The 27,882-nt window shown below is 36.6% G+C and overlaps 1 protein-coding gene across 1 annotated transcript in view; it reads left to right on the top strand.

Annotated features, from left to right (window-relative positions):
* CADPS2 (Ca++-dependent secretion activator 2) overlaps positions 1-27,882 on the top strand; it is a 645,614-nt gene that overhangs the window by 529,564 nt on the left and 88,168 nt on the right. Inside the window, exon 16 of the mRNA XM_012652730.1 lies at positions 21,571-21,674. Within this exon, the coding sequence (XP_012508184.1) occupies positions 21,571-21,674 (104 nt within the window). The remainder of the gene's footprint in view (positions 1-21,570; positions 21,675-27,882) is intronic.

The raw sequence follows: 27,882 nt of genomic DNA on the forward strand, positions 1-27,882 counted from the left end.
TCACCTCCAAGTTTCCTCCCACCCTCTTTATTTATTGTTATTATTATTGTTTTATAATAAAAACATGTAACATAAGATCTACCTTCTATTGTTAACTGTAGGCACTCTGCTGTATAGTAGATCTCTAGGACTTAATTTATCTTATGTAACTGAAACTTTATATCTTATGATTAAACTTTATATCCTATGATTAATACTTCCCTATTTTCTCCTCCCCTGGAGATCACTCGTGGAAATCACTGTTATGCTTCTGAGTTTGACTATTTTATATTACTCACTTAAGTGGAATCATACAGTATTTGTCCTTCTGTATCTGGCTTATTTTACTTAGCATAACATCTTCCACAAATGGCGGGGTTTTCTTCCTTTTTAAGGCTGAATACAATTCTGTTGTGTGCGTATATATACCACATTTTCTTTATCCATTCAACTATCAAGGAACATTTAGGTTGCTTCCACATCTTGGTTATCGTGAATGGTGCTGCAGTGAACATGGGACAGAAAATAATCTCTTTGAGATCCTGATTTCAATTCCTTTGGATATATACCCAGAAGTAGGATTGTTTAATTCTATGGTAGTTTCATTTTTAATTGTTTCAGGAATCTCCGTACTGCTTTCCATAGTGTCTGCACCAATTTACTTTCCCACCAATAGTATACAAGAGTTTCCTTTTCTCCACATCCTCACCAATACTTGCTATATTTTGTTTTGTTTTGTTTTATAATAGCCGTCCTAACAGGTGTGAGATGATATCTTATTGTGGTTTTAATTTGCATTTCCCTGAAGATTAGTGATGTTGAGCACTTTTTCATGTACCTGTTGGCCATTTGTATGTCTTCTTTTGAGAAATATCTATCCAGTACACTTGCCTACTTTTAAATTGGGTTGTTTGGGATTTTGCTATTGAGTTGTATGAGTTACTTATATATTTTGGCTATTAACCCTTTATCAGATATATGGTTTGCAAATATTTTCTCCTATTCTGTAGGTTGCCTTTTTATTTTGTTGTTTCCTTTACTGTTGGTGGTGTGATATTTTGATATTGACGAATAGCAAATCTCTTTTTCAGGGCTTCTATTATATCATTTTGATTAGGGTACTGAAAATGCTTTGATTTTTATCAGAACAATTGCTAATGCTTTGTGGGGAAAGTATAGGCCATTTATCTCTGTAAAAGTTCAGTGATATTTTTTGATATGAATTCAAAGCAAAAACCCCAAGGCTATATTAATGTTCTGCATTGTGTTTTAAGCGTGGACACTAATCTTATTTGGAAGCTGTCACCAATATTTGAAGGGCTCTTACAGCTAGAAAAGAGGACCATCTTCCTTTACCACTCTTGAAAATAGCATGAGGGTAAAAAGCATAAATGCCATTAAATAACAAGTAAGCAGTTATTAACTTTGAAAGTTGTTAATCACAGTGATAAACAGAGGTTATGAATTCCCACCCTCAGGAAATTTCTCAGAAAGAGTTCTCTCGAGTCACTGATTTTTAAAGATTTTATTACTTTTTTCTCATACCTCTTATCACAATTGTAATGAATTTAACACATGTGCCATTCTCTGTTCATCCTGTCCTCTCTTCAGCTCCTTGCAGGCAGGATCATTAGTGACTTGTTCACTCTTATATCCCCAGCACTGAGCACTGTGCCTCTTGACACAAAATAGGCGCTCAGTGCTTTGGAGAGAGAGACAAGAGATTAGTTAGTTCCATCTGAAAACAAAGGAGCAAGAGACAAGAGATGAACCTTCCCAGTCCTAATTATCTCATTTTAGTCAAATTTTGTTTGCAATGCTATAGATAAGTTTGCTTGGGTTGTTTTTAACTGAAATCTTCCATTAAGGGCTCTATTTCTTTTCTTTTCTTTTCCCTACCCTTTTCTATTATTTTCCAGTATTTGATCCAAGAAAGTGATAGGAACAAAACACTTAGAGCCATGAAAAGGGGAAAGAACATGCCTACAATGATTGCTAAGTGCACTCCAGAAAAAAATAAATAAATTAGAAAAAAAAAATGAGACTATTATCATCACCTGTATGACAGCTCATTGTTAATAGCAACAGTCTCATGCTCTTTAACAAACTTTTTCAAAAAGTATTATGCCCCACAACAGTCCTGTTGTGAAAACAGTTTTTATCCCAGTTTACAAACAGAAGTCCTGGGTCGTTGGTGGCTTTCCCACTGCCATAGAGTAAATAAGTCTGCCAGCTGGGACTGGACTCAGGTGTCATGCTCCTTAAGAGGCTGTGCTTCTTCCCCTGTGAAATACAGAAGGCTCACAGTGCGTCTTTGTGAAGCATGGGGTGCAAGTGCTGTATAGAGATGTCCTGGTCCTGTTAAAGAGAAGAGCAGGGAGGAAAGGAGCTGTCCTTCAGTGCACCTCACTTCCACGGATGGAAGTTTTCCCTTCACATTTATTTAGCATCCATACCACTGCTCAGCTGTACAAGTTGGCAACTCTAGGAGAATACTTCTATTAAAATTAAATGCTTGTGTAGAAGACAGGGTTTTTAAAAAATGTGGTTATGTTCATTTAGTTGCATTTGGTAGCAAGCAAACCTAACAGGGTTACCTAGTAAATGTTATTGGGGGTGGGGGGTTGCTTTTAAAAGTGAGTAAAAATGAGAATATCAGCTGCATGTGTAAGAACTAAAATGCTTGATAATACTTTCAAACAGTCTCTTTAGCATTATAATCATTTTCTTCAGTTTGCTTATACCCTCTAGAAAAGAGTGACGTTCTGCCCCAAATTTGTCAAAATTTTGTCATCTGTTAACTGCCTACGTGCCCCAGAGATTTTGCTATTTACACTGGTTCATTAGTTCTTTAAACAGTGCTACAAAATGCATATTTTGCAGAAGAAGTCACTGAGACTTCAGAAAAAAGTTAGTAACCTATACAAGGTTTTGCTGCTGCCATTAAAATTCCACAGACCAGGGATTCACACTCGAGTCTCTCAAATACCAGAATCCTTTTCATACTCTCTTCACTGGCTGCCATGCCTCCAAGAGTGTCTAATCTAAAGTGATGGCATTATATGATAAACACACAACCACATCACAAAACGCAAGGATTAATATTTGCAGAGCTACTTTTTGTAAAAATAATTATAGTTATTTAATAAGAAGAGCAAACGCTTATGTGCCAGGCACTATTCTAAACACTTTATATGTGTAAACTCATTTATTCCTTATAACAACCTTTTGTAATAAATGTTATCATTATTATTCCTTTTCCAGGAAACTGAACAAAAGAAGTTATGTAAGTTATCTGCAGTAGCATAGCTAGTAAGTGGAAGATAGAGCCCACTGTCTAGCTATTGATCCGTCTTCTTACATCCCTCTTTCTCCCTTTTGACAAGCTTGTCTACTTAAATTTGCACTCATTTAAAATCTTTTTGTCTGTTTTTCCCCACACATCTCACAATGTCAGGTGTTGAAAGTGATTAAAATTTGCAAGCCCCACCTCCAACCCAAAATGTTTCTCCCCTGTCCTTGCTTTATTTTTTTCCCCAGCACTTATTATGATCTAAAACACCATACGGTTCTTTGATCCTGCTTACTGCCCTCGAATATTAGCTCCATGAGAGCAGGGGGGTTTGTTTTTTAACTACCGCTATACCCACAGTGCTGAGAAAAGTGCCAGGCATGTATGTGATACTCGATAAATATTTATTGAATAGAAAAATGAGTTTATGGCACAGAGAGTTATCAGGCTCCTTACAGCAGAAAGAACATCCATAAACTGGCAAGCTGGCTTGCAAAAGGTCGTTCACACCGATCACTGAACAGTTAAAATATAGGGCAAAACTAACCAGTAAAAAATAATACAATTGGGAAAATTAAGCCATAATTTCATGCCCTTCTTATGGGGGTAGTCATAGATAGCAATGTATTAGCAATGTCCAGTAATCTCACCTGTTTCAGTTGTTTTTATAATCCAACATGCTGCTCAGTTGTGACTCATAGTTCTCTCCCATCCTTGGGAATTCTTCAGATTCTCCATTGGCAACACAAATTTGCAGAATAAAGGGATTTTAAAATTTTGTAATGGATTAAACAAAACAAACAACCTCTCTCTAAGTGTCTTCTTTTCTTCTTGGGAATTATTTGTATGTTTCGTGAAAACAGATAGTTTACTTTGAGAACTCGAAATTTCTAGAAAGCAATTCACTTTAATTTGGGGGTTATAAAATGCCACCGTTTAGTTGAATTGGCTTTTATTTAGTGCTAATTAAGAAATTTTTGATTTACGCTATTAAAAATCGATTCATTTTCTCCCTTGTTTTAATTGTATCACTAGTTATGTAATAGTGAGATCTGGATCCTTTATATTTATGATCTAAGATTCAAAATGACACTGAAACTTCATTTTCCTGGTTGTGATTTCTTTTTAAATCACATGCCTTGTTGATGTAAATTAGGTATTATTTTTAAAGAAAAATCAATTTGTTGTTTCCAAGAATTTCTTACAGATGAGAGCAGCAATCATATGTCTAATAACAATTCCTGCTTTCTCCCGAAAACTACATATCATGTTATGACTTAAGATAAAAAAGGGGAGAGTACTCCTTAGAACTTGCCTTGACATGAGATCGTTTGCATGGACTTGGCACCTAGCTTGATGGGGAATCTAGAAATGTGGAGGTACCCTGAACAAAAGGTAGCATGAAATGAATAGGCAGAGTCTGTGCGGTGAGGATCTTTCTCGGCCCTCTGGTTGCCAGGCTCCCAAGTCTAACCCCCAGTGCTCTTATTTTCAGAGTCTCAGTTGAACGGGGTAGAGATGCTTTCCCAGGGGCCACGGTGCTTACTCTCTTTGAGACAAGAAGTTGCACTGTGGCAGTTCTTACGTCATTAGGATGTGTGTGCCGTCTGAGTGGTGTCTTAGTTTAGCACTCCATTGTCAGATAACAGTGATAAATAATAAATAAATAAAATCTATTCTGCTTAAGAATGTATGTGTTTAGAAGCCAAATATATATTTAAAAAAACTGCACAGTTGGTGAAAATAATTTTTGTTAATGGTAAATAATTTCTTACTAATATTTCTGTTGTTTTTTGTTTGTTTGTTTGTTTGTTTGTTTTCTGAGACAGGGTCTCTCTCTGTCACCCCGGGTAGAGTGCAGTGGTACCATCGTAGCTCACAGCAACCTCAAACTCCCGGGCTCAAGCAAACTCCTGCCTCAGCCTCCAGGGTGGCTGGGACGACAGGCGTGTGCCACCATGCCCAGTTAGTTTTTCTATTTTTTGTAGAAATGGGGTCTCACTCTTGCATAGGTTGGTCTCGAAATTCTGGCCTCAAGCAATCTTCCTGCCTCAGTCTCCCAAAGTGCTAGGATTACAGGTGTGAACCAACCGTGCCTGGCCTCTTACTAATACTTCTAAGATAATTTTCTCTCATGAAAGTTTTATGTGTTTCCTTAGAAAATTGATTTAAAATTTTTTGAGTATTATATGTCTCCATGAAGTTTGTAAAATCTGAATAATAGACTTAAAATTTCACTTTCCCATAGGAATTGACAACACTTTGCAAAATGTCATTTGTATCTTAAACTGAATTCTCACTCTAGAAAGAACCCAACACATAGTTAAAGAATTTCCATTCAGCTTTTTGGACAATGAGACTTGGATGATGGAATATTGGCCTGAAAGTAAAACTCTGTGACCATTTTTGCTTCTAAGTCACCTGCTGATTAGGGGCAAATCAACAGATACAAAGTTTTTGCTCTAAAACAAAAAGAATGACTTATCTTTTTATTTAGAATACTTGAGAAAATCATATAAATCTGTTATCTGTCATAGGTTTTAGTTTGCAAAACAATGTGTGTATATATTGTAAAAAACTCGCTGCTTGAGCTACACTGGTTTAGTATTTGTGATCATCTGGATAGGGAACAAATTGAAATTTATTTTTATGCTATATATAAAGAAAAAATGTAGATATTTTTCAGATGATCAATGAAGTATTTAAATTACCTAAGAAGTTATTTTTTTCTGATAGCCATAAATTACTTTAATTTCATCATCTAATATGATACAATTAAAATGTTAATTTAAACTATTCTTATCAATATGTTCTTATCAATGTATTGAATTAGGCATCTTTAAAGCTACTTGACCACACAATTAGACTTCTATTATATTTAATGTACATGCCAAAAAGTATGAAGAACATATTCCCTTCCAAGTACTATGTAAGTAATACTAATTCACTTTGGCCTTTTCCACATCTGATCTGAAATGAATGAGGACCTCTGGTGTGTTTATTCACCTCAATAAACTTTCTCCCACCACCTCACGAACACACGAGAACAACCCCAAGCTATATAATTTGTGTTCACACTAATTAGTTAGCGCTTCATGATGTTGACAGATTAATTCCCGTGTATTAAGAAATGTTTTGGGGACAAAATAAGCAGGGACTTCAGGGACTATTGACTAGAGAGGACACATGAAGACATTATTTGCTCCTAATGGGGCTTTAACACTCTGTGTGTACCTTTAGTTTGATTAATTAATGCAGAGGGAAGGTACGTGTTATGCAGTTACCCAGTAACAGCTTGAATACTCAGGTAACTAACTAACTAAGTGAAAAGTCAGATGAGAACATGAGTACATTGGAGGCAACACAGTATCACTCCTTGCCACACTCTTGGGGCCTCTGCACTCACTATTTACCCACAGCTTTAGTGACCAAAAGAAAGGACGAGGGCTCTGTCAACCCCAGACAAACCATGGAGATGCTTACGGACACTTACCTCTCCATCCTCTAAAATTGGGTTTGAGTCTGTGCTCCTTTAACAGCCATCCTGGCTTATCTGAGTTTAATTCTAGGAAAACAATAGTGTGTGTTACTTCATTTAAAAGAACTGTTGACAGCACTGCCATGCTGCCCTCTGCTTTTTGCCCTCTACCCCTTAAATTGAAATTAATCTCTCTGGCACTGAGTGACTTGTGCCTGTGCAGAGGTGTTCTGTGACCTAAACAAGTAGCACCTTTCCTTGATTCGCAATCTCTGTCAATGGGTCATTCATCCTGTCCTTCCTTTTTCTGATTTAATTTATTTTATTGTGTGAGTTATAATAGATAGGGACAATCTCAGTCAATGATGGTCATAGCTTATCCCATGTATAAAAATGAACACTTGATTTGATCTTGAACAATGCTCTCTTTCCAAATCACACTATGATAGAAACTTGATCTTAAGTTTAAGTGACACATAAGGTATGTGAAGACAGTCACTTCCTTCGAGACTTGTAAGCATGGTAGCCCTCAGCTAGCTCTACCCCTCCTAACCTATGGGCATCTGCACCTACCCATATCTCCTATTCTCCAGTATCAGGGGAGGAGGTATATCCCTCTTCAAAGGATTGATATTGATCCCAAACCTGCCTGCCTCTTTCTGGATGGATGGATTTTACTCTGTCATGTATCTCTTCTTTCTCCTTTGACTTGTACCTCTGTCTTCTTTGTAGATCTTTCTCTTCCCTCTGTAACCATGGTGTCACTCAAAAAACAAGCTTTCTCTAAGCTCTACTTCCAGCTGCCATCCAAAGAGTAGTGTCAGCCTCCTGCACTTCTCAGCCCACAGAAGTGTGGCTTCCAGTCTTACCAGTCTGTGTGGTGGCTGGATTACACTAGCCTACAATATGATGCAGAGAAAGGGAAAATGGAAGGGAGATAAGAATTTAAACCCTGCTCCTGACTCTCCCTTGCATTGCCTTGGGACAGCAATGCCTTACCTTTTGCCAGGTAAGACTTGGCAGCAGTAAGTAGGCCAGGTCACCAGTATCTGGGAATAATATTAAGACAGGGCCCCAGTTCTGCTGCGGTGAGATGATGAAAAGAAGAATGGGCTGACCCACCCTCAGACAGTCACCATTCCTCTGTATACAAACCCCAGGCCTAGTGTGTTCCAGCCCACGGAGACTGTTCTAGCTGTCCACTTGGCCAAGTGCTACTGCTTTGAATAAAATAGACTAAAGGTGAATCCCTGTCCATAGGAGTTACCTAATGGTTAGTAGTAACAGGAAATTATCAGTATTGATTCTGTATTACCTGGGACTCTTTGTCCCAAAGCTTAAGCTCCTCTCTCCTCAAACTTCCTGCAAGGGACACAGGCAGGATCCTCCCTGTCATCCCATTCTCAATACCTCCAAAAGATTATGAGCTCTCAGCCAAAATAACTAGACTCTTGAGGAGTATAGCCCCTATGAAAGACAACAAACTAAATGGTATGTACTATCTGGAATTGATAAAGCAAGAATTTAAATTAAACATAAGATATAAATACTCCTGAGGGGATATAGAAAGATACTATCAATTTGTTGCAGGAAGAAGTCTTGAAAAATTAAGTGAAAATATTGGGTATGAAAATAATATGGTTGTAAGAAAGGATACAGGATGAATATAGATGAAGAATTTGTTAGTGACCTGGAAATTCAGAATGAGGACAGCAGTAAAGGAGAAAGTGGTAGACAATATGTAAGGAAAGCTAAGTGATATGGAGACTAGGAATAGAGTAAGAGAACTTCCATCAGACTGATTTAAAAAAGAGAGATGCAAATAAATACAGTACAAAAGGTGAAAATAACTAGAGACACAAGACACATAGAAAATAATGGAAGAGAATATTGGGAACAAATACAAAAATTGAAAGTCTGGTGGAAACTGGTACATTTCTTAAACTATATAGTGGCAAAATTAGTACAATAAACAAAACTCAAATAGGCTGATAAGTTTTAAAGAAATTAAAATATCGGAAAGACCTCCTCTCGCAAAGTCCCTAAGCCATGTTGGTTTTGGAAGTGAGTTCTATTATACCAAAGTTTTAAGAAACCATTTATATCCAGAATAAGTTCCATAAGATGGGAAATGAGTGAAAGCTGCCCAGTTCATTTCCTGAAGCAAATATCTTGATTCCCAAACCTGATAAAGACAATAAAACAAAAAAGAATTATTATAGGCCCATTTCATTATGTGCAAATATTCAAAATTCTTAAGTATTAATATATTATTAGCTCACAATATCCAGCAATGCATTGGGAAAATAATAAATACATTGCAATCAATGGAAATTTATCCCAGGGATATAAAAGTATCTCAAGATCAGAAAACAAAAGCAAAAATCGTATAATCTCGATAGATGCAAAAAAGTATGTGAAACAGTTCAACACATATGTATGATTAAAAATTGTAAGGCTAGCAACCTAGAGAGGAGACTTCCTTAACTTTATAAATACTCAAATAGAAAAAAATCTACAGAGAATTATTTTACTTAGTGGAGAAAATTTAGAGGCATTGCCTATAGGATTAGGAACAAGTACATACACTGTCCTAATTCTCTGGGTCTTGGGCAACATAAAAGGAATGAAAAAAAGTGAATCAAAGAAATGGAAAGAGAGGAGATAAAACCATCATTGTTTGCAGATTGTCATCTCCCTAGAAGATGCAACAGTTCCCATATAGAACTTATTGGAACTGACGTAAGACTTTAGCAACTTTGCCAGATATATAAAATCAACTTCTTAAAATCAATTGCACACTGGTGGTTCTCAGGCTTTTTAGTCTCAGAACTCTTAACACTCTCAATTATTGCAAATCCCAAAGAGCTTTTGTTTATGTGGGTTTTATCTGCTCATATTTACTATATTAGAAATATTAAAAAATTATCATTTAGATGTTTAAAAATAAGAGTAAATCCATTACCTGTCAACATAAGTAAAATATATTTTTTAAAAAAATTTCTAAAACGACTATTTTGTGAGAAGCATGATACTGTTTTACCTTTTTGCACGTCTCTTTAAAAACTCCTTAATGAATGACAGCCAAATTCTATGTGCTTCTGCATTCAGTCTATTGCATTATATTATTTTGGTTGTTGTATATGAAAAAAAAAAAAAAAAACTCTGGCCTCAAACTGGTATGTAGCTGGAAAAGGGAAGAATATTTTAATAGACTTTTCATATAGTTGTGGATTTTCTTCTATGATACTATACCAAAGCTGGACAATTAGTAGTTTCTTAAAGGTTAATTGCATTTTGGAGTCTGAAAGCAGATCAAGGAACTTTTCATACTGTTACATTAAATTCCATTAGTTTATCATGAACTTTTGAATAGATCTTTCACCATGCATGATTTTTTAACTTCATGTATTGACCATTTGGAAAATATTGGTTTACTGAATTATGATCTTCCTAATGTTGGCAAATATATCAAAAAAATCACCCTTTTTAATATCACCCTTCTCAACAAAAAGTCTTAAACTATTGGGAAGCTGTCAAGCTCATGACAGATACAAGTTTTCTAAAATTCCAGCTTTTCTTGAAAGATCTAATAATAGTATTGGCAACAAATATTGTCTTGTTGTTTTTCTTAAAGTGACATGTTTACTTTATTCAGTTTTCAGAAAATGTCTGCCAGATATCCAAGTCTGAATAACCATACCTTGTCAGTAGGCTTTTCAACCAAAAATGGTTCTGTATTAAAAAAACAAAAAGCAGCCCTTGACTGAAACAGTTACACAAATACTCATCCCTGAGATAATAATTGTACTTCAGTTTGCAGAAGTACTTTATGCAAACTTCCCATTTTGTCACATGTAATATTAAAAAATGCATACTCAAGGTCAAAGATTTCATAAAATTAATAATTTTTACTGTTTCGTCAAGTACAACCTTATGTGAAACTGGCTTTTTGTTGAGTGTATGTTAGTAAAGAATGCAGCGACAATTATAATTTGACACCATGGCCTTGATTCCTGCTAAAACGATATCAGTTTTACCTACCATTGCTTTTGCACCATTACAGTCAATTTCAACAGAGTTTAAAAGGCAAAAACATCTTAGTATTATTATGTAAGTAGTTTTGATCTCACAGAACCCTGAAAAGTCTTAGTTGGTCAGTCCAGTGGTCCATGGGCCATGCTCTGAGAACCACTGCTCCACACCATCAATCAACTATCTAGAAAATGTTAATGAAAATAAGATAACTTTCACAGTAATAACCAAACTGTAAGGTATCCAGGAATTAACTTTGACAAAAACATGCAAAACTTCTTAGACCTCTTTGAAGAAAATTTGGAAATTTAAGGGTCATAGACTGTAATCTGGATAGATGTAGAGATGTTCCATGACCTAGGAGGGATGACTTAATAGTGTAAGATATAAATTCTTCCCCCAAATTAAGCTATACATTCACTGTAATGCCCATATCAAAATTCCAATTTTTTTTAACAACTCAAATCTACCTTAAAATTTAAATAGAATAATAAAAGATACTAAATAACTAAGTTATCTTTGGGAAAAAAAAGTGTTGGAGATTTGTCTTACCAGATACTAGCCATCCCCAAAGCCCATGATTAGGCAGATAGTCGGAATAGAAATATACAGAGTCAGACCCATGTATATATGGGAGCCTAATATAGTTCATCCCTAGGAAAGGTGGGAAACAATTCAGTGGGGAAAGGATAGGCTATTTAGCAGGTTATGTTTGAAAGATAGGCTTATTAAATTGATAAAAATAAACTGGATTCCTCTGTGACAAAAACTTGGTCTCCCAAGAGATTAGAGATCTCAATGTAATGAAGAAAAAGATCTACAACTATAAATTAGGATTTCTCTTTATTGTAACTATTGCTAACTTTTGTTTTTACCTTCTCACTTCTTAGATGATTTTTCAAGTTTGTGTGATATCTAAGTTGAAACAAAATTGTTTTAACTTTCTTGTAAAACATAGCACGTTCCATTTTAGTTATTTCATTTTCTACACAGAAATAGATACATAGATAATGCATCAGGAATAGTTAAATATATCCCAGATTCCCCAGGATCATGAAAAATAATCTTATATTCTTCAAAAAACTTCTCTCTGGTGAATGTGTCTTCTCTAAAAATTCTTAGAGAGAACATAAGATCCTCCTGAGAAAACAAAACATTTGTGTAATGTCTCCTTCAGTGTGCTCCTTAAGAGGAATTATTCCCTCGGCTGTGATCTATAACACTCTGAACAGCTCTTGCTAGAATCTTTCCTCCTTCCTCTGAAGATGCATGGAAATCTCATTACAAGTGTTCAACACCTGTTTTCTAAAAGGTCTCAAAGAGGATGTCAGTTTGCTCAGCATACTTGACAGTGTGTCATGTATTTGTTGATTTTTTTTTTTTACTTTTATATAGAATGTGACTCACAGATAAATGCAGTCTTGAAATAACAACCCTTCTTCCTTTCACAAGAAATTTTGTAGAATTTGTCATTTTCCAAAGCCAGAGTTTGCAAGCAACTGATTGGTGACCCCTCATTTATTTACTAACATGTGTCGACAGGTAAACCAAGTGACATAGAGCAGCAAGGCTCTTGCAGCACCTTGTTAATCCGAGTAGTTTAGATGTGTTAAAAAGTCTTTTCCAATTGGACAAAACCAGAGTAATGCAAACTGACAGCTTTTTAACTCTTTATTTATCAGCAGGGTTTGGAAGGACTCAAAGACTGCACAGGTGAAACAGTTTTGGAAATTAGGAAGGTTCATTACTTGTACGCCATAGCTAAGTGGCCATATAATTTCAAATACTAACTGAAAAGGCCTAACTGAAGCTTTTTAAAAGCCATATATATGTAGATTTCAAAGAGGAAACCTCCAAAATATCCATGAGGCATCTGTCCTATACCCACACATTCACAGGGGTTGCAAGACTGAGGATGTTAAAGCTGTAGAAATATTCAAGATGGCACTAAACTCAACCTTACTCTCTATACATGGTCTTTACATTTGTCCAATTAGGAGACTTTCTCCAAATTTTAGCATTAAATATATTATCACTGCTAATACATGACTTGGCTGCCCTGGAAACCCTTGATAACGTATCAGAGGAAACAAAGACATATATACAGACACAGGATCTTTCGACTAATTTCTTATCACCTATGGCGGAAAATCTTTTCAAATGGTATCTTTTATATTGCGGTTACTGTCTTCTGAAAACCTCTCTTCTCTTGTCCTTTAGCTGTCCTCCCAGCTGAAAAGCCTCTGGAGTCCCTTTCACCTTCCCATTGCCCACCCCGAACAGACCATCCTCACCGCCACTGCCTCTCTGAACCCTGCCTTGCCTGTATCCCCTGCCGTTCCCAGGCAGGCATTCTCCTTGAGATGGAAAAAAGGGTCAAGGAGCTGAGGGGCAGGGGAGGATGTGAGCATACAAGCGTGATGGTGCTCCTTTTATGTATGAATATAACCAATGACATGGAAAGGATGTTTTAGGTAAATGCAATTAGAAGACAGGAAGGACTAGGCATGAAATTAAAGATGCTGTAGACTTTAGACTATATATGATTCAGTATTGGCATGGTAGTCACTAAGATTATGCTGGTGGTTTTCAATTTCTGAATCTGAATTATATTTAGGAGAAATGCATGCATGTATATAAAGAACAATATACCAGAAAGGGGACCATTTATTAGTTTCAGCTATTGAAAGTGTGTATGTATGCACACAGGTATATATATACACACACCCATATATATGTATATGACACAGCTAAAGACCAGTCTTTTAAAAACCTCCCATTATACAATTAGCTGGAAAAATTACCAGTGGAAAAATTTTTTGCTGTGATTAGAAATCCCACAACATAGTTCTATCCATAGCTAATGAGAGCAAACTAAAGATGTAGTATAAAAGACTTTCTTGTCCTTCAAGTCTTCATAGTCTTTACAGCTAGCAAGGCAGTGGAGACATATTTTTCCCCGTGAGACCTTAGATTTTCCTACTTCACAAACTTCAAGGGACAGCCCAGGGTCTCCATAAAAAGAAGACTTTAATAAAACTCAAATTGGGGTGTCTGTGTCTCTCACCTCTTGATAAAAGCCTGTGTCAAATGATAAACCAAATATTAATTTTTGTGTGTGGGGATTCCTGGTAATCTTCTTGGTAATTCCATCACCATCATCTCTTATTTTAAGGTCTTAACAAGAGAACGTGCCTCAATATTCCTCCCAAAGTAAGTCTCACAGAGTCACTGCTTTTACCTCACATATGTATCTGACATTTTTTGGCTCGTCACTCATGGGTCACCACTACTGTTGGCTTATGAAGATGGCTCTGTTTGGATCCAGTCCAGCTGCTATTATTGGCCACTCTAGTGGCCAATTCTCCTTTGTTCCACAGCTGGTCATTAGCTTAAAAATGAATTTATTGATGTGAAAGATAATCCGGGTGAAATAGTTAATGTGACAGTGATCACAGAACAATTATTTCAAAGCACTGTATCATTAGCATGGTTAATTTCAAGGAAATATTAACTGGAACTGTTACTTTAAATGACAGAGCCATTAAGTGAGTTGGTCCCAAAGGGAGCCATGGAAATAGGAAGCCACAGACCAATTGTTTTCACCTTAGATTAATTCTTTTCATTGATACATAGGATTGCCCAAATATGGACATCATTCTCTCTAGGAATCCGTTCAGATTCTGCAGAAAAAGTCACCTTTTACCTAAAATGAGGTTTCTATAAACATGTAGCTTGATTTCAGGTAAAGGAGAAAATAATCAAAAGTTTACATAGGTTGCCTTTGTTTTTAACTTAGTTTCTTGTAAACACTAGCAGTTCTCAAAGTGCATTTTCTAGGCCAGCCTCATGAGCACCACCTGGCAACTTGTTAGGCAAATTTTGGGGCCCCATCCAAGACCTACTGAATCAGAAATTCTGGAGGTGATGTCAAGCAATCTGTGTTTTAACCAGCCCTCCGGGTGATTCTGATGCATGCTTAAGTTGAGAGCTGTAGATCTATACTGAAGATACTCCATATATATATGCAATATATATCCTAGCACTCATAGAATATTAATGTTGTTTGGGTGGCAACCAGATGAACCAGGAGAGAGTCAGTGATGCCTCATTTTCTTTCATTAGCTAGCAGTGCCAGATCTTGGAGATGTCAGAGTTATTGGAACAAGTATAGGCCAGATTGACTATAAAGAATTGGGAAAGCAGGTTGAGTTTTAGGAACCAACATTCCCCCAGATTTTGAGGGAATCTTCTTAACAAGTTATATACTATTCCCTCTAGGGTACTAAGTCCGGAGAGTTCCCCCAGGATCATCTACCTAGTCCCAAGTTCCAAAGAAGTGGCAGACAGGTGTGTGGGGAGAGGAGGAATAGGTTGTTTTGTTTAGTGGAGAAGAAAGTATCTGATTTCCCACCCTCCTCTCTTGGGATGAGAAGGCCGGTGAGTATTGAGATCTGGCCAGGATTAAGACTCCCCAGAGCCTGCTAGGCTCTGGCACCATGTCACTTACCACAGGTTGCTATGCCTGGAGCTGGAGGATGGGTCCAGAAAATCTCAGTAAAAATTTAGACTTTACAATGGAATCGTCAGTCTAGACTATGCAGAGGGAGATTGTTGACACAAAACAAGAGTTAAGATTCAAATTAGAACAGACTAGGGATCCCATAAAAATCCCCTGGCCAGCTAAAGTGGACTAAAGAGGTTTATGATTTATGAATGGACAGAAGGCATCTAACATAGAGGAGTTAGTTGAGATAGAGCCTTTTCTGCACTCTGTAATTAGAACAAGTTATGTGCCCATAGCATTGTGTGTGTGTGTAATGTTGCCTTATATTTCTGGGAATGAGGAGCTAAGGGAGCATGTCACTGTTTTAGTGAGGAGAGAGAAATGGAGGGATCCATTCCACCATTTCTTCAGATGAGTCTAAGAGTAGGTAAGTTTTGCCAACAAGCAGTCCACAGAGAGGAAGTGACAGTCCTCACTACTGGATGACCTTTGGGGCTCCAGGTAAAAGAGATCAGATGCTATACCCTTGCCCCAGATGTCTTTGTTCTTTTCAACCTCACAAGGGAAAGCCTCCCAACTTGGGCCTCGGAGAAGTCCTAGGTGAATGCTTTCATGTAGCTAATACCCCTGCTTCTTCCAAACCGTAGTCCTTCCTTTAACTCCTTTCACTAGATAATGGTCATTTTCCCATTTTTCTCCCCCTTTCCACACCTTTTTTCCCAGTTTCCTGAAGTTATCCCTAAAGCCCCTTCTTAAATTGTTTCATATTTTTCACCTCAGCTATCTCCTATATGTCAGAGCCTTCTTCTCACGTGTCTGGTTTATCTATTTTTTTTTTTATCTATCTATTTATTTATCTGTTTATTTAGCAGGTGGGGAAAGAGTGAGTTCTTTTTCTTTGGATGGAAGGAGGAAAGATGGAAGACTTCCACATTAGACTGCTGCTAGCTTTCTAAACTCAAACACACACACCTACTAAAATAATTTCATTCTAAAGAACTCCGTATGATATATATGAGCAATTTAAAGCCTTCCTATTGATGCATCTTTGATCCTGTTTCTTGCTAATAATCCTGTTCTCACATGCTGAGTGCCTTTAATCCACTCTCTATCCAGACTTTATTACAGAACTTCCTCATATGACCAAAAGTGGATGGTATGTTGCTATATTCTGCCTTATAATCTGGTTAAGGAGAGATATACATAAATTCTTTGAAGGCAGAAATATTATCTTGATCATCATTGTATTCCCTTAGTCTCAATAAAGTACCTTACATGAAATAAATGTTTGTTGAATCAAATTCAGGGCCACAACTTCTGGGGAGTTGAATGACCAAACAGGAAATCTGAGTGCATATACAGGAATTATTTCTCGATGCTCTCTAGCTGATCTGCATGGCCTAGACGCAAGGGAGGGAAGAAGACTGGGCCATATTGGGATGGGGTTATTGCCATAGTCATTTAATTTAACACCATCTTGAGCACTATTTCTTGTTTAGCTGCAAGTACAGATACGATTAGTCCGTTCAAAGTTAAGCTCATGGCAGCAGGGGTGTCAGAAGTGAGGACATTTAAAACTGCTCTCATCAAAATTAATTTTTCATAATCATTACTTAATTTATACATATATTAAATCATCACATAATACATCTTGAATATATACAGTTTTTATCAAATATTTTAAAATAAAAAGTTAAGGTCAAAAGCATTATAAATTTCTCCATATCATAGATGGAGAAAAAGGAACTGAAGTGATTTCACTAGTCTTCTTCCCACGTCCACATACGGCCTTCACCATGAGCATCATTATGCATCCACCACTGGGGACTTAGACAGGAAATGGCAGCAAGAGAGGCAGCCCAGGCGAATGTGCCAGGAGTCCACATCCTTCCTGAAGCCATGGAGTAGAATTAAAGCCTACCTAAGCAAACAGTCAAGCTGTCTTCTTACATCTTCCCACCCTCTACCTTTTCTCCAGTGGGATCTCTTCTTAAATGTACAGAGGTATCATTAAAAGAATTTGCTTTGTGGAGCCGAGGAGTATTATTATCGAAAACTAAAGATGTTCCAGAATGAGCAAGAATCATAGCCAAGAGCGATGCATTGAAATTCATCAAGAAATCTTGCTACTTTTTGGCATATTTGTTTTAAATGTCACTATTTGAAATGTATTACAACAATCAGCAACTTGGTGTGAAGCTCGAAGAATATAGAGACATCTGTAATGCTTTGGAAATGTTACAAAACAAGTGAAAGAAAACATTTTAAGGAGGAATTCTCAAATATTCACAGTGTTCAGGTTTTTAATGGAGCTATTGATAACCTTGTTGTCTAACAGAATTCTGACTATAGAATGCATTAAACTTCTTGGCTGTAGCCAAATGGGTGACAGCCAGAGATGGCATACACAGTGTACTTGATAAAATGCTGTTTATTTAAGATATTAGAGTGGCCATTATGTTCAAGTACAAAGTTTCAATCCTCTCAATAAACTTAATCTAGGAAGAATAAGATGTTTTAGAATGTTTTTAAATTTCACTAGGACACAGCGTACTCTCAGAGTTGTTACTTAACATGGCGTCAGATGTAAAAACTGGTTTTGATAGATTCGCACATAAACAGAAATAAGTTTAGAGGTTCTTTCTGTGATTCTTTTCCATTATTGCATACTTGTGGCTAAGGATATTGGCTTGGGTGTGTGTGTGTGTGTGTGTGTTTTAGAAATTTTTATTCAGGAAATTGAAAATAAAATAGAGTTCAAGTCATTGTATTATTGCTGTTTGTATGACATCACAGGTAAGATTTTCATCCCATCTCGGATACCTTCTTCTACCTCTCCAAGACTCTGGAAATGGGGATCATTGTTCTCTAGCTTGTAATATAGTTGTGAGAATTCAGTAAATAATGTTCTAAAAGTATGTAATAAAAATAAGTCCCTAATCAGTGTTAAATAAATTTTGTTCCCTTTCTCTTTCCTTATGAAAAACATGTTATACATATATATATTAAAATAATATAATCCAGTAGATAAAGGCCAACATTTATAAGAAGCATAGGTTCTCTCAGCTAGAAAGAATCTTAGGGATGATCTGTTTCAGTGATTCTTAGCATTTGTTTGGTTTATGGACAACTTTGAGAATCTGATGAAAGTTATGGTCCTCCTCTCTCCCCCAAAATAAGCCACTACATACAAAAATTATCTTACAATTTTAAGAGGTTCAAGAACGCTCTGCAACATATCCCTAACCCCCTGGGTTAAGAATTCCCAACTTAATTCAATACTCTTCATCTAAAAATGGAGAAATTAAGGAAGATAAGTTATATGCTCTTGAGAATTAAAAGTTATTTTGAAGACTATTTTCTGAAGGAGACTTTGATAACTTAAGAACAAAGTATTCATCAGTTATTTCAGCAGTTTTCTCATTGTTCTCATCGTATACCTGCGTTTTATCTGAGACTTGCTCTCTTGTTCATCCTTGATGTATTAGCGACAGAAGAGCTATTTGCAATCTCACACAAAGTTAAATAATCTGAGCATCGATTGAATTTTTAACATGCTTATGCTTTTCCCCCATAATTTAGCTGCTGCATTCTCAGTAAACATTCATTAAATTCCTGCCCTGGTTCAAAGCCTGCACAAGATAACTGTAGGTCTGAGAACAAGTTTCTGACTCGATCTAGGCACAGTTAAGTATCAGGCTCGTGAGCCTGTAATGAGGGGAATTTAGAGACAGGACCACCTCTTTCAGCCCCAGAACTCTGAGAGGGTGCCACAATAAGGCAGCATTAAAGTTGAGCCTGGAGTAATGAGTAGGAGTTTGCCAGGCAGAAGATCCAGAGATCCTAACTCCATGTGTGTGTGCAGACTTTACATTGCATGATCTTTCTAGTTTGAAATATTTAACTTTAAATTATGCTTATGTATTAATTAATGCTAAAATGTGTGGGATGGCCACTGAAGACTGTTTCCCTAGTTTCATCAACCGTATATCATCATTCTCTGAGCCATGTAGTCTCCAAACCTCAGGCTCATACTCATCTCTGGCTGCAGTTTCTAGCCACTCACAGTGACTTGCAGATTCTTCCTTTACAGTGTGTTGCATCTTCTCTTTGTTTTCTGTTGCCACTGTCATCTTCCCATAGTTCACCATGCCACTGGACCAGACCCTCAGGATCCATGTCTCCTAAAATAATTTATTCTGAGGCCCTGCTAAGAAACGTTTGCCCCAAGTTATCTATAAAACACAGCATATCTTACGTAAAGCCTGCCACAATTACCCAACCTTCCCCAGCACATTCTTACTCCAGCCAGGCGAGTACGAGACGTCAATGTTAAGAGCCCACATGTAGTTCACCTTCACTGCTTTTTAGGTGTTGCATTTCATCTCTCAGGTGTGTCCTTATATATGAGTCATATGAATAATAAAAAAGCTGTTAGGAAAATTAGTGTGATAACGCATGGGAAGTGCCCAGTGTTGTGCCTGACACAAAATTTGCTCTCAAGAAACAAATATTTGTACCCATCGTCATCGTTATCTTCCTCCAAAATACACCTTGTCTGTTTGATAACAATTCTTCTTTTCTAAAAACCCTTCCTCTTCTTACCCAGGTCATTTATTACTCCTTCGGGACTATGCCTCAGGCTTGCCTTCACCCAGGTGTCTCCCCTAAACCCACACACTTTTAGCAGTCTCTACTCACCTCTCCCGTATCACCACTGTGTTTGCTTGACATTGTTTCCAAGTCTTCCTCTACCTGACTACACTATAACGGCTAGAGCTGCCCCAGATTGGAATAGGCTGTCATGTAAAGCCATGAGCATCTTGTTTGAAGATGTTCGTGAAACAGATGGAAGATTTGATCGTTGACGTCTGAGGATCCTTTCAGTAGTGATTTTGGGATTCTGAGTTGTTTGAGATCAGGAGTATGTCCAGCACTTCCTCCTACTTCCCGCAACTGAGAACACAACCATTTGGTAGACACACTATTTTGTAGGCATGCTCAACTATTTGTTGTTTGACAGGCTGATTTTTCTAAAGAATCACTGTACTCTTTGATGCCTGTCACAGACGAGCAATGGCTTTCCATCCTGCAGAGGTATTTAGTAGGAGGTGTACAAAGCTTATAGGTTGGCGGATGTGAACCCCGCATGCATCACACTGTGTCTGACCTATAGTGAGCATATGATGTTCAATGAACAAACATTAATTATAATTAGTGTTTCAGTACATCATTGTGCATCCCTTGGGAACACACTAGAACAGAGCAAATGGAAGGGTCTCTTTCAAAGTTAAGGCTGAGGTTTTAGGAAGAAGTATGTTGAAGGAAAAGATCTGTTGCAGGGGAAAAATGGTCCTTTATGTTCCATGGAAGCAGCTCTTACTGAAATTTGATTTTTCTTCCCCACAACCTCCTCACTGGGGCAAAGAAAGTGCATAAATCTAAGACAGCATTTACTTTTAATGTCCTTATTGGAAACTCTGTTCTTCAGATTGTGTTGAAACGGTTTCATTACACAGTGCACCTCTAATCTCTGCCAGTTTGTTGTATCTTAGAAATTAACTGCTTGTCTATTGCTGAATTTCGGGTAGCTACACTTAATCTTATTGTGGCCTCTCCTTTTTATACCAGTTTGGCTTAATGCTAAAAGAATCTTCAGCTTCAAAGAACTCTTCCTGTCCTCCCCACCCCTCCCCAACTCAGTTGGAAGGAGGGGTAGGATGGTGGCAGGGAAGAAGGAGAGGAAATCAGTTAATTGCAGGCTGTCAGAGTTGTTTTAGGTGACTTTTTACTTCTTGAGTTTAAGATGAACATGAACTGTAGACATTTCAGGCTGGGAATTTAAATAGCAACAAAAAAGCATGGGTTTTGCTAATGCCAAGAATGACTCATCTGGTGAAAATGGTATTGTATTGATAATACAATACAGAGAGAAAGAAAAGACTGTGGTATCTGCTTTCTTTGTGTGGCTGACCTTGAGGAGAATTATAACTTGTTTGTTGCAGAAGTTGAGCATCAAATGTGCTGATGCACCTGTTCTTATGTATTAAATGGCAAAGCACTTGCAGTTCCCTGTGATTGCTTTGTGGGTGAAATATTTTCTGCAATCTGGTGAAATGACTTTTTTTTTTCTGAATAATGTATTCATTTGTATTTCTTTCATCTCTTATTTCTCAAAAATATGCTTTCTCATTTCAACACCCTGGTCTCATCATTATATCCTCGAATATGTTTGGCTTTTTATTTTCAAGGTAACATTTTGATTTCTTTTTAATATAGAGACCATGAACCAAGCAACTCCTGCTAGAAAGCTGGAAGAGGTTCTTCATCTAGCAGAGCTCTGCATAGAAGTCTTACAGCAGAATGAAGAGCATCACTCAGAGGTGGTGACTTGTTTTAACTATAGTCTAAAGCTATACATAATGCTTTGCCATGGTGGGGACAACACTGGCCTGATGATACTCTTGATATGTCTGAAAAATGAGAACATAGGTGAATTTGCTAGAAATATTACTCCTTATATGTTATAAAGCAATTATGTGTGTATGTAATTTCATGTTTGTTGTCAGGAATATGGGGGAGCTTATGGGATCTGTCCAGGGAAGCATAACTAGAAGAAGCCAAGGTGGAACACAAGCCCATCTTGTAATGCCTAATAACCTTCGTTTCCCCTATGCCATGATTGCTTTAGCTTTAAAATATAAGTTAATCAACATGGAAAAGGAAAACTTGTGATAAACTATAAAATAAAAGGTAATTGAAGACATTCATAATGTATGATTGATAACTCTAGTTTTTTCTACTCTTAACATCAAAGTATTCTTTAAATTTTCACTAAACCAGCATTGCTTATAATTTTAAAAAGTTCTAATTACATATTAACATTCACTAAAGATCTGGGTTGCCTTTTTACCAGACAGACTGCTTATTCTAAGGCTTAAAATTCTCACTCTAATAGTCATGAGTTTGTTTACAAAAGCAAAAAAGTTTTCTGACTTTGAGTTGAGTGGGGGAAATGTGTAGAATTTAATAAATATAAATGTCAATGCCCTAAAAGTGCTTTTACTCTTTACTCTTGAGGAAGCACATAAAATGAGCAAGAATACAAAAGACCAGATACATACGAGTTTATAGAATATTCGTATTTAATGAAGCCTAGTTTTCAAAAATATAAGAAACTATAGGAACTACATTTTAAGCCAATTATTAGAAAAGAGTATCATGAAACTTTACTATAGGTAACTAAGATTTATTATCTCTGGTTATAAATATGATCATTCAAAACATCTGCTTTTAGCTCACACTGTGGAATCTAGGTTTTAGCTTGCATCTGTCATGTGTGAACTTGTTATGGATATTTTATTTTAAACTGAAGAAACAGCTGCTTCAGTAATTTGAAATGAATTCCCAGGAGGTTCTTTTCTAGGCTAGTACCACTGCTATGTTACAAAGAAAATGATTATATGATAAAATATATGTATGTTTTGTCTTTGTCTTTTGTTAAAAGGCATTAGCATCAGAGTATGAGGCTTTTTTGAATTAAAAAAAAATCTGATTGGTTATACAATTGCAGTATATATTTCAGCTAAACAGGTACATCTGATATTCCTCTACATTTTACAAAAACTGAAAATGAAATGTCATTTAATGCAATTAAATGTTATTTTGTGCAATCACTAAAATGCTTATTAAAGTATACTGCATCCAAACAATTAAAATATAAATATTACTCATTTTCAAACCCACAAAAATACAGTTGACTTTATTAAATAGAGATAATCATAATGAATTAATATCATTCTGCTATATGCTGAAATACAGAACTATTATGATGACCTTTGTAAAATGCTTTGTAACGCTATGGCATTTTTCTATTCCGCAATGCTTCCAAATTCTTGGAAACCCTCAGGGAAGAGAGGTGAGTAAAATTGTTTCCACTATTTTTCTAGCATGAGATAACTCTTTTATGTGAATTTAAGATAGAACCCACTCTCTTTATAGTTAATTTTAAAGCCAGCTTAGCTCTCTCTTTGGTATCAAGGACAGTTGATTTCCCTTTGAATGTGCTAATCTTGTTATACTGTTCAGCTGAATGTGTCTTGTTAATAATTGCTTGCGTAATTACTGATGGCAATCTAAGTAAAATATTACTGAAGAGATTTTGACATTTTGGTTTTGATATTTTGGTTTTGGTTTGTGTCTTGATTTTGTCCTTTTTTTTTTTTTTTAAACCAAAAGATCTAACTTTTTCTCTGAATAAGATTGGAGAGTGAATTGTTCTGACTCCAGTGTCATTTCCAGAGTAAATTGGTAGGCTGCACTCTACGCTGATATTTATTTTGCTGGATGTTCAAGCTAGAGTTCCTTTACTCCCTGAAAGTGTACCTAGCTCAGGTCCCTTGGCGGGGGTTAGTGTGTCTGCCTCAAAGAGACCTTCAAGTGGCTCGTGTGTCAGCTCCTTTTATTTTCATTCTACCTCTCTCCACAGTAGCAGTTTATAGGGCTAAGAGGTTTCTGTCCATCAGCAATTTCTCAGTTAAGCAGGTTTCATGATCTTCAGATCTTTGACAGTAACTTGCTTAGAAGGCCGTCTTCCCTTCTCTCTGAAGGCCACTCGACCTCTCCTCTCAGGCTTTTCTGCAGAATTCCTATGTTTTCTCCTTAGAAAGATAGTTTAAGCTGCTATCCAGAAAAGCTTTAAGGCTTTGTCCACATTTCGGTGACTAGACCGTATCTAACCAGAAATTTTAGGCAAACTGATCTAAAAACTCTCCATCCGGAAGCCTCTTGCTTTGACAAAGCTGTGAAGTCTTTGACAAAGCCGGGCCAGGAAATCCATAGGCTCTCACCAGCACACCCCCTCCGTACATACCATTTTATTGACAAGAAACAGACCCAGAAAAGCAACTTGCCAGAGGTACACAGCTAGCTAGTGATTGGGTGAATACTCTGGCCAGATTCCAGATCTGGACATTTTCTAGTAAACCTCACTGTTGCTTTCCTGTTGAAGTAGAATGGCTAGAGTGGTTATCCTGCCCTGGCTCTGCTGATGGGGTTGACCTGCAGCATCACAGCAGGGATGTAAATGCATGGGGAATATTCACGATGCAAGCCTGGAGATGTCTCTTTCCATTCTATCATTCTCTTCCTTTCCTTGTAACTCTGGCATATCCCAGGATTCAGCCTAAGAGGGATGGAGTGCTGAGAATTTCAATAGAGGGTCTGATGGAGGGAATATGAACAGTATGAGCACAGATCAAGTTGTTGCTTTGTTATTATTACAGCAAAGTATTGATGTAAAGTCCCTAAAATATTTTAAATATAATTAATATCATCCACCATATCTGTAACACTACAGGCAAGAAGGGTATCTGGCAGTAATTTTGTATTTGCAATATAGACAGCTCTTGGTCCACTGCATGTGGCTGATTTGACCTGCACTTCACCTGGCTGCCCAGGCTGCTCCAGCAACAGAGCTGGGACAGAGAGAGCAGTTCAGTGAGGACACACATGTGTGTATGCTCATTCCCCTAAACATCATTATTTGGACCAAATCGTGCTTCTGATTGGATTGTAACAAAAAGAGAAAGGGTATTTGATTTTTTCCCATTTGTTTATGCTTATTTGTGTTCTTATTCCTAACTGGCATGCATATCTAAGGAATACGTTAAAGTGTGGTTATACAAAAGAATTAACCATGAACAAAAATCTATTTAATATCTACAACTAATGAGATTATAATAATCTCAACACTTGAAATGATCTTAATTACCTATTATTTACATCTGCATCGTCAGTGAGATAAACCTACTCTTTTTTAGGATGGGTTCAAATTTAAGGTTATATTAGCTTCTGAACTAACAAATGCCCTTGATTTGAGAACAGAATGACCAGCAAGTGACCTTTCTATGGCCAAGGTATAGAGGAAGAACTCTATTTGCAGCAGCGACTCTCAAAAGAAATTGCACAGGCATAAATGCTCTGCCAAAAATGTTTGTTAATCATTTACTAATTTTTACATATGTATTAATAATAATGAAGGCAGTTCTTTAAACCAACATGTTTTGAAGCATTTTCGGCTCATCTCATTTGATTATTTCAATACCTAGGTTTATGTATGAACCTGATTATCAGACAGATAATCAAAACAGTAAACTCAAAAGGGTTGTAAAAAACTTATGATTAAGTATCTCCCTGAAGGTTTTAGTCCATTGTCCTGGCCCCTTACATATTTCTAGAATATGGCCTCTCAGCATCATTTTGCTGTGTGTGTGAGTTTGTATATGTGTGCGGTAGGGACAGGGGATACCCTACACACTGGATTGTTTCCAGAGATTTTAATATCATATACAAATTACAGGATTGAAAACTAATCTCATATTGGGGAAAAAATAAGCATACAATACATTTCAAAGTCAGGTTCACTATTTTTGCTCATTAATGAAGCCATCCTCCTTTATTGTTTTAAATTATAAATTTTTGTTATATTTTGTGGGTAAAAGTAATCAAAAGCCTCAGACCTCAAAGAAATTAGAAAAGATATAAAGAAATCAGACCATAATAGATGTTTCTGGCAAGAAGAAATCAGAGGACATTAACAGTGGTCTGATCTGCAAAATATGGACGATAGATAAATAGGCAATGTACCACATATAATTACTTAAGAAGAGACTTTATGTGTAAAAACTTTGGTCTCTAGACTACAACTGACCTAGATTCAAATCATTGCTCTGTTACCTACCAACTATACAACTTTGGGCAAGTTATTTAATCTCTGTTTGATAACCCATAAAATAAGGATAATTATACAATCTACCTGAAATGATTAGTTGTTCGGGGGATTAATTAAGATAACGTTTATAAAATCTTTAAACAGTACTTTGTACATAAGTACTATTTAATTCATGTTGACAATATGATTTTTAGAACACTTAAACCCACATTATAAGATTTATGTGAATTTCAACACATTTGTAATTACTGATAACAATATTCATTTATTACATTTGTACAGCAAGAAATTTGTATATTCATTTGATTTTCCCCACAACCCTGGGGGAGGCTGGGGTAAGTATTGCTGTTGCTCAGTTTGCAGATAAAGAAATGGAAATCTACCCAGAGAAATGATTTGCCCAGGATCACTCAAGTCTCACCTCAAGTTTAAAAGCTCAGCACTCTGCTTCCAGGTTCAGGGTTCATTCTTACCTGCCATCGCTTTCAACTATATTTAATAAATAAACCAGGCTTTCCAAGTATTGTCGACCTGCCACATATTTGTATTATTGTGTATTTGTATTATTTTCACTTTACAAGATTTATTTATGGTTAAAACTTTGGTAGAAATGGTATGGCTAAAGGACTTACAATCTTAAGTTTTGTTTTGCATTTCCCTCTTAAGCAAATTAAACATTGCTTTCTGCCGCTACCATCTCATGTACACTGATTAGTGGCTTAGAATTAGGGCTAAGATAACTTTAAGCCAGATAATCATGACTTTTTATTGGTGCCCTACAGAGAGATGCATTTCTGAAAGGGGTTTTCTCCACCCTGGTGGAGACCCTGATGCCGTTGAACTTCTCAGCCACCTTCCATGAAGTGATACCACAGGGAGGAGATTATACAGCCCTTCTTCTTACTACCAACCCAGGGTGGGACAACTACCACCCAGTGGGATGGCAAGAAAGAGAAGGACTCAGGTGACAGAATTGACCCTGTGTTCTCAAGGCAACTGGAACTCCTTTCATTTTCGGAGACGGTGATTGCTTAAAGCTTTCTCAGGTCATCATTAGGAGAACAGCCATCACTGATTGGCTTACATTCATCAGGAATAACATCATCAGAAATACAATTTGAGACATAAATAAATACTGCAAAACATAATGAAATTTTCTAGTTGATGGCAAAATCTTGCTAACCTAAAGCTTTTTTTAAAAAAAAATGAATATTCTATTTTATTTCATTCCTTTCCCTGGCTCTGTCTTCCAAGTTAACTTTAAAAAGAGTTTGGGAATTTTTCTCAGAGAACCTGAAACAATTTTGACCTGACATGACTGTTATTTTCTTAATATTAACTTTTTGCAAAGGTATTGGCTATGGACTGGAAGTGACATTTTGAAAATGTCTCTCTTTACAATGCCACATTTTTACTAGGATTTCTGTGTTGTTCAACTCCAAGGAATCTCAGGTGCTTCTTTTCTGTGTCATCACTACAGCTCAAAAAGACAGGAGCAAGATATTTATAATCACAGACATTAGTTAATTTTATTTTCATATTATTATATACCCATTCTAGTGAATGTTTAACCAAAATGTATTCAAAGAAAGTAGTCGCAAAGAGCAAGATGCTCAATTTACATAGTGTCTTATTCCCAACAGATTTTCATGTTCATGTATTGGTTACAGCATTGAGCCAGGCATTAAAATGTCCCTAAGTCTCAAGTCTGCTATTTATACAACATTATTCTTCCTTAACTCAACTTTTACCACCTGCTAATTAGTCACATGGAAATATTTGTATTAATATATTGGTTATCATTTTTATATCTATTATTTTAAGACCATATTCACTATGTGAGTTTTGAAGAAAATATT

The sequence above is a fragment of the Propithecus coquereli genome, unplaced genomic scaffold (assembly GCF_000956105.1).
Source record: "Propithecus coquereli isolate 6110/MARCELLA unplaced genomic scaffold, Pcoq_1.0 Scaffold4, whole genome shotgun sequence".
NCBI classification, from domain to species: domain Eukaryota; kingdom Metazoa; phylum Chordata; class Mammalia; order Primates; family Indriidae; genus Propithecus; species Propithecus coquereli.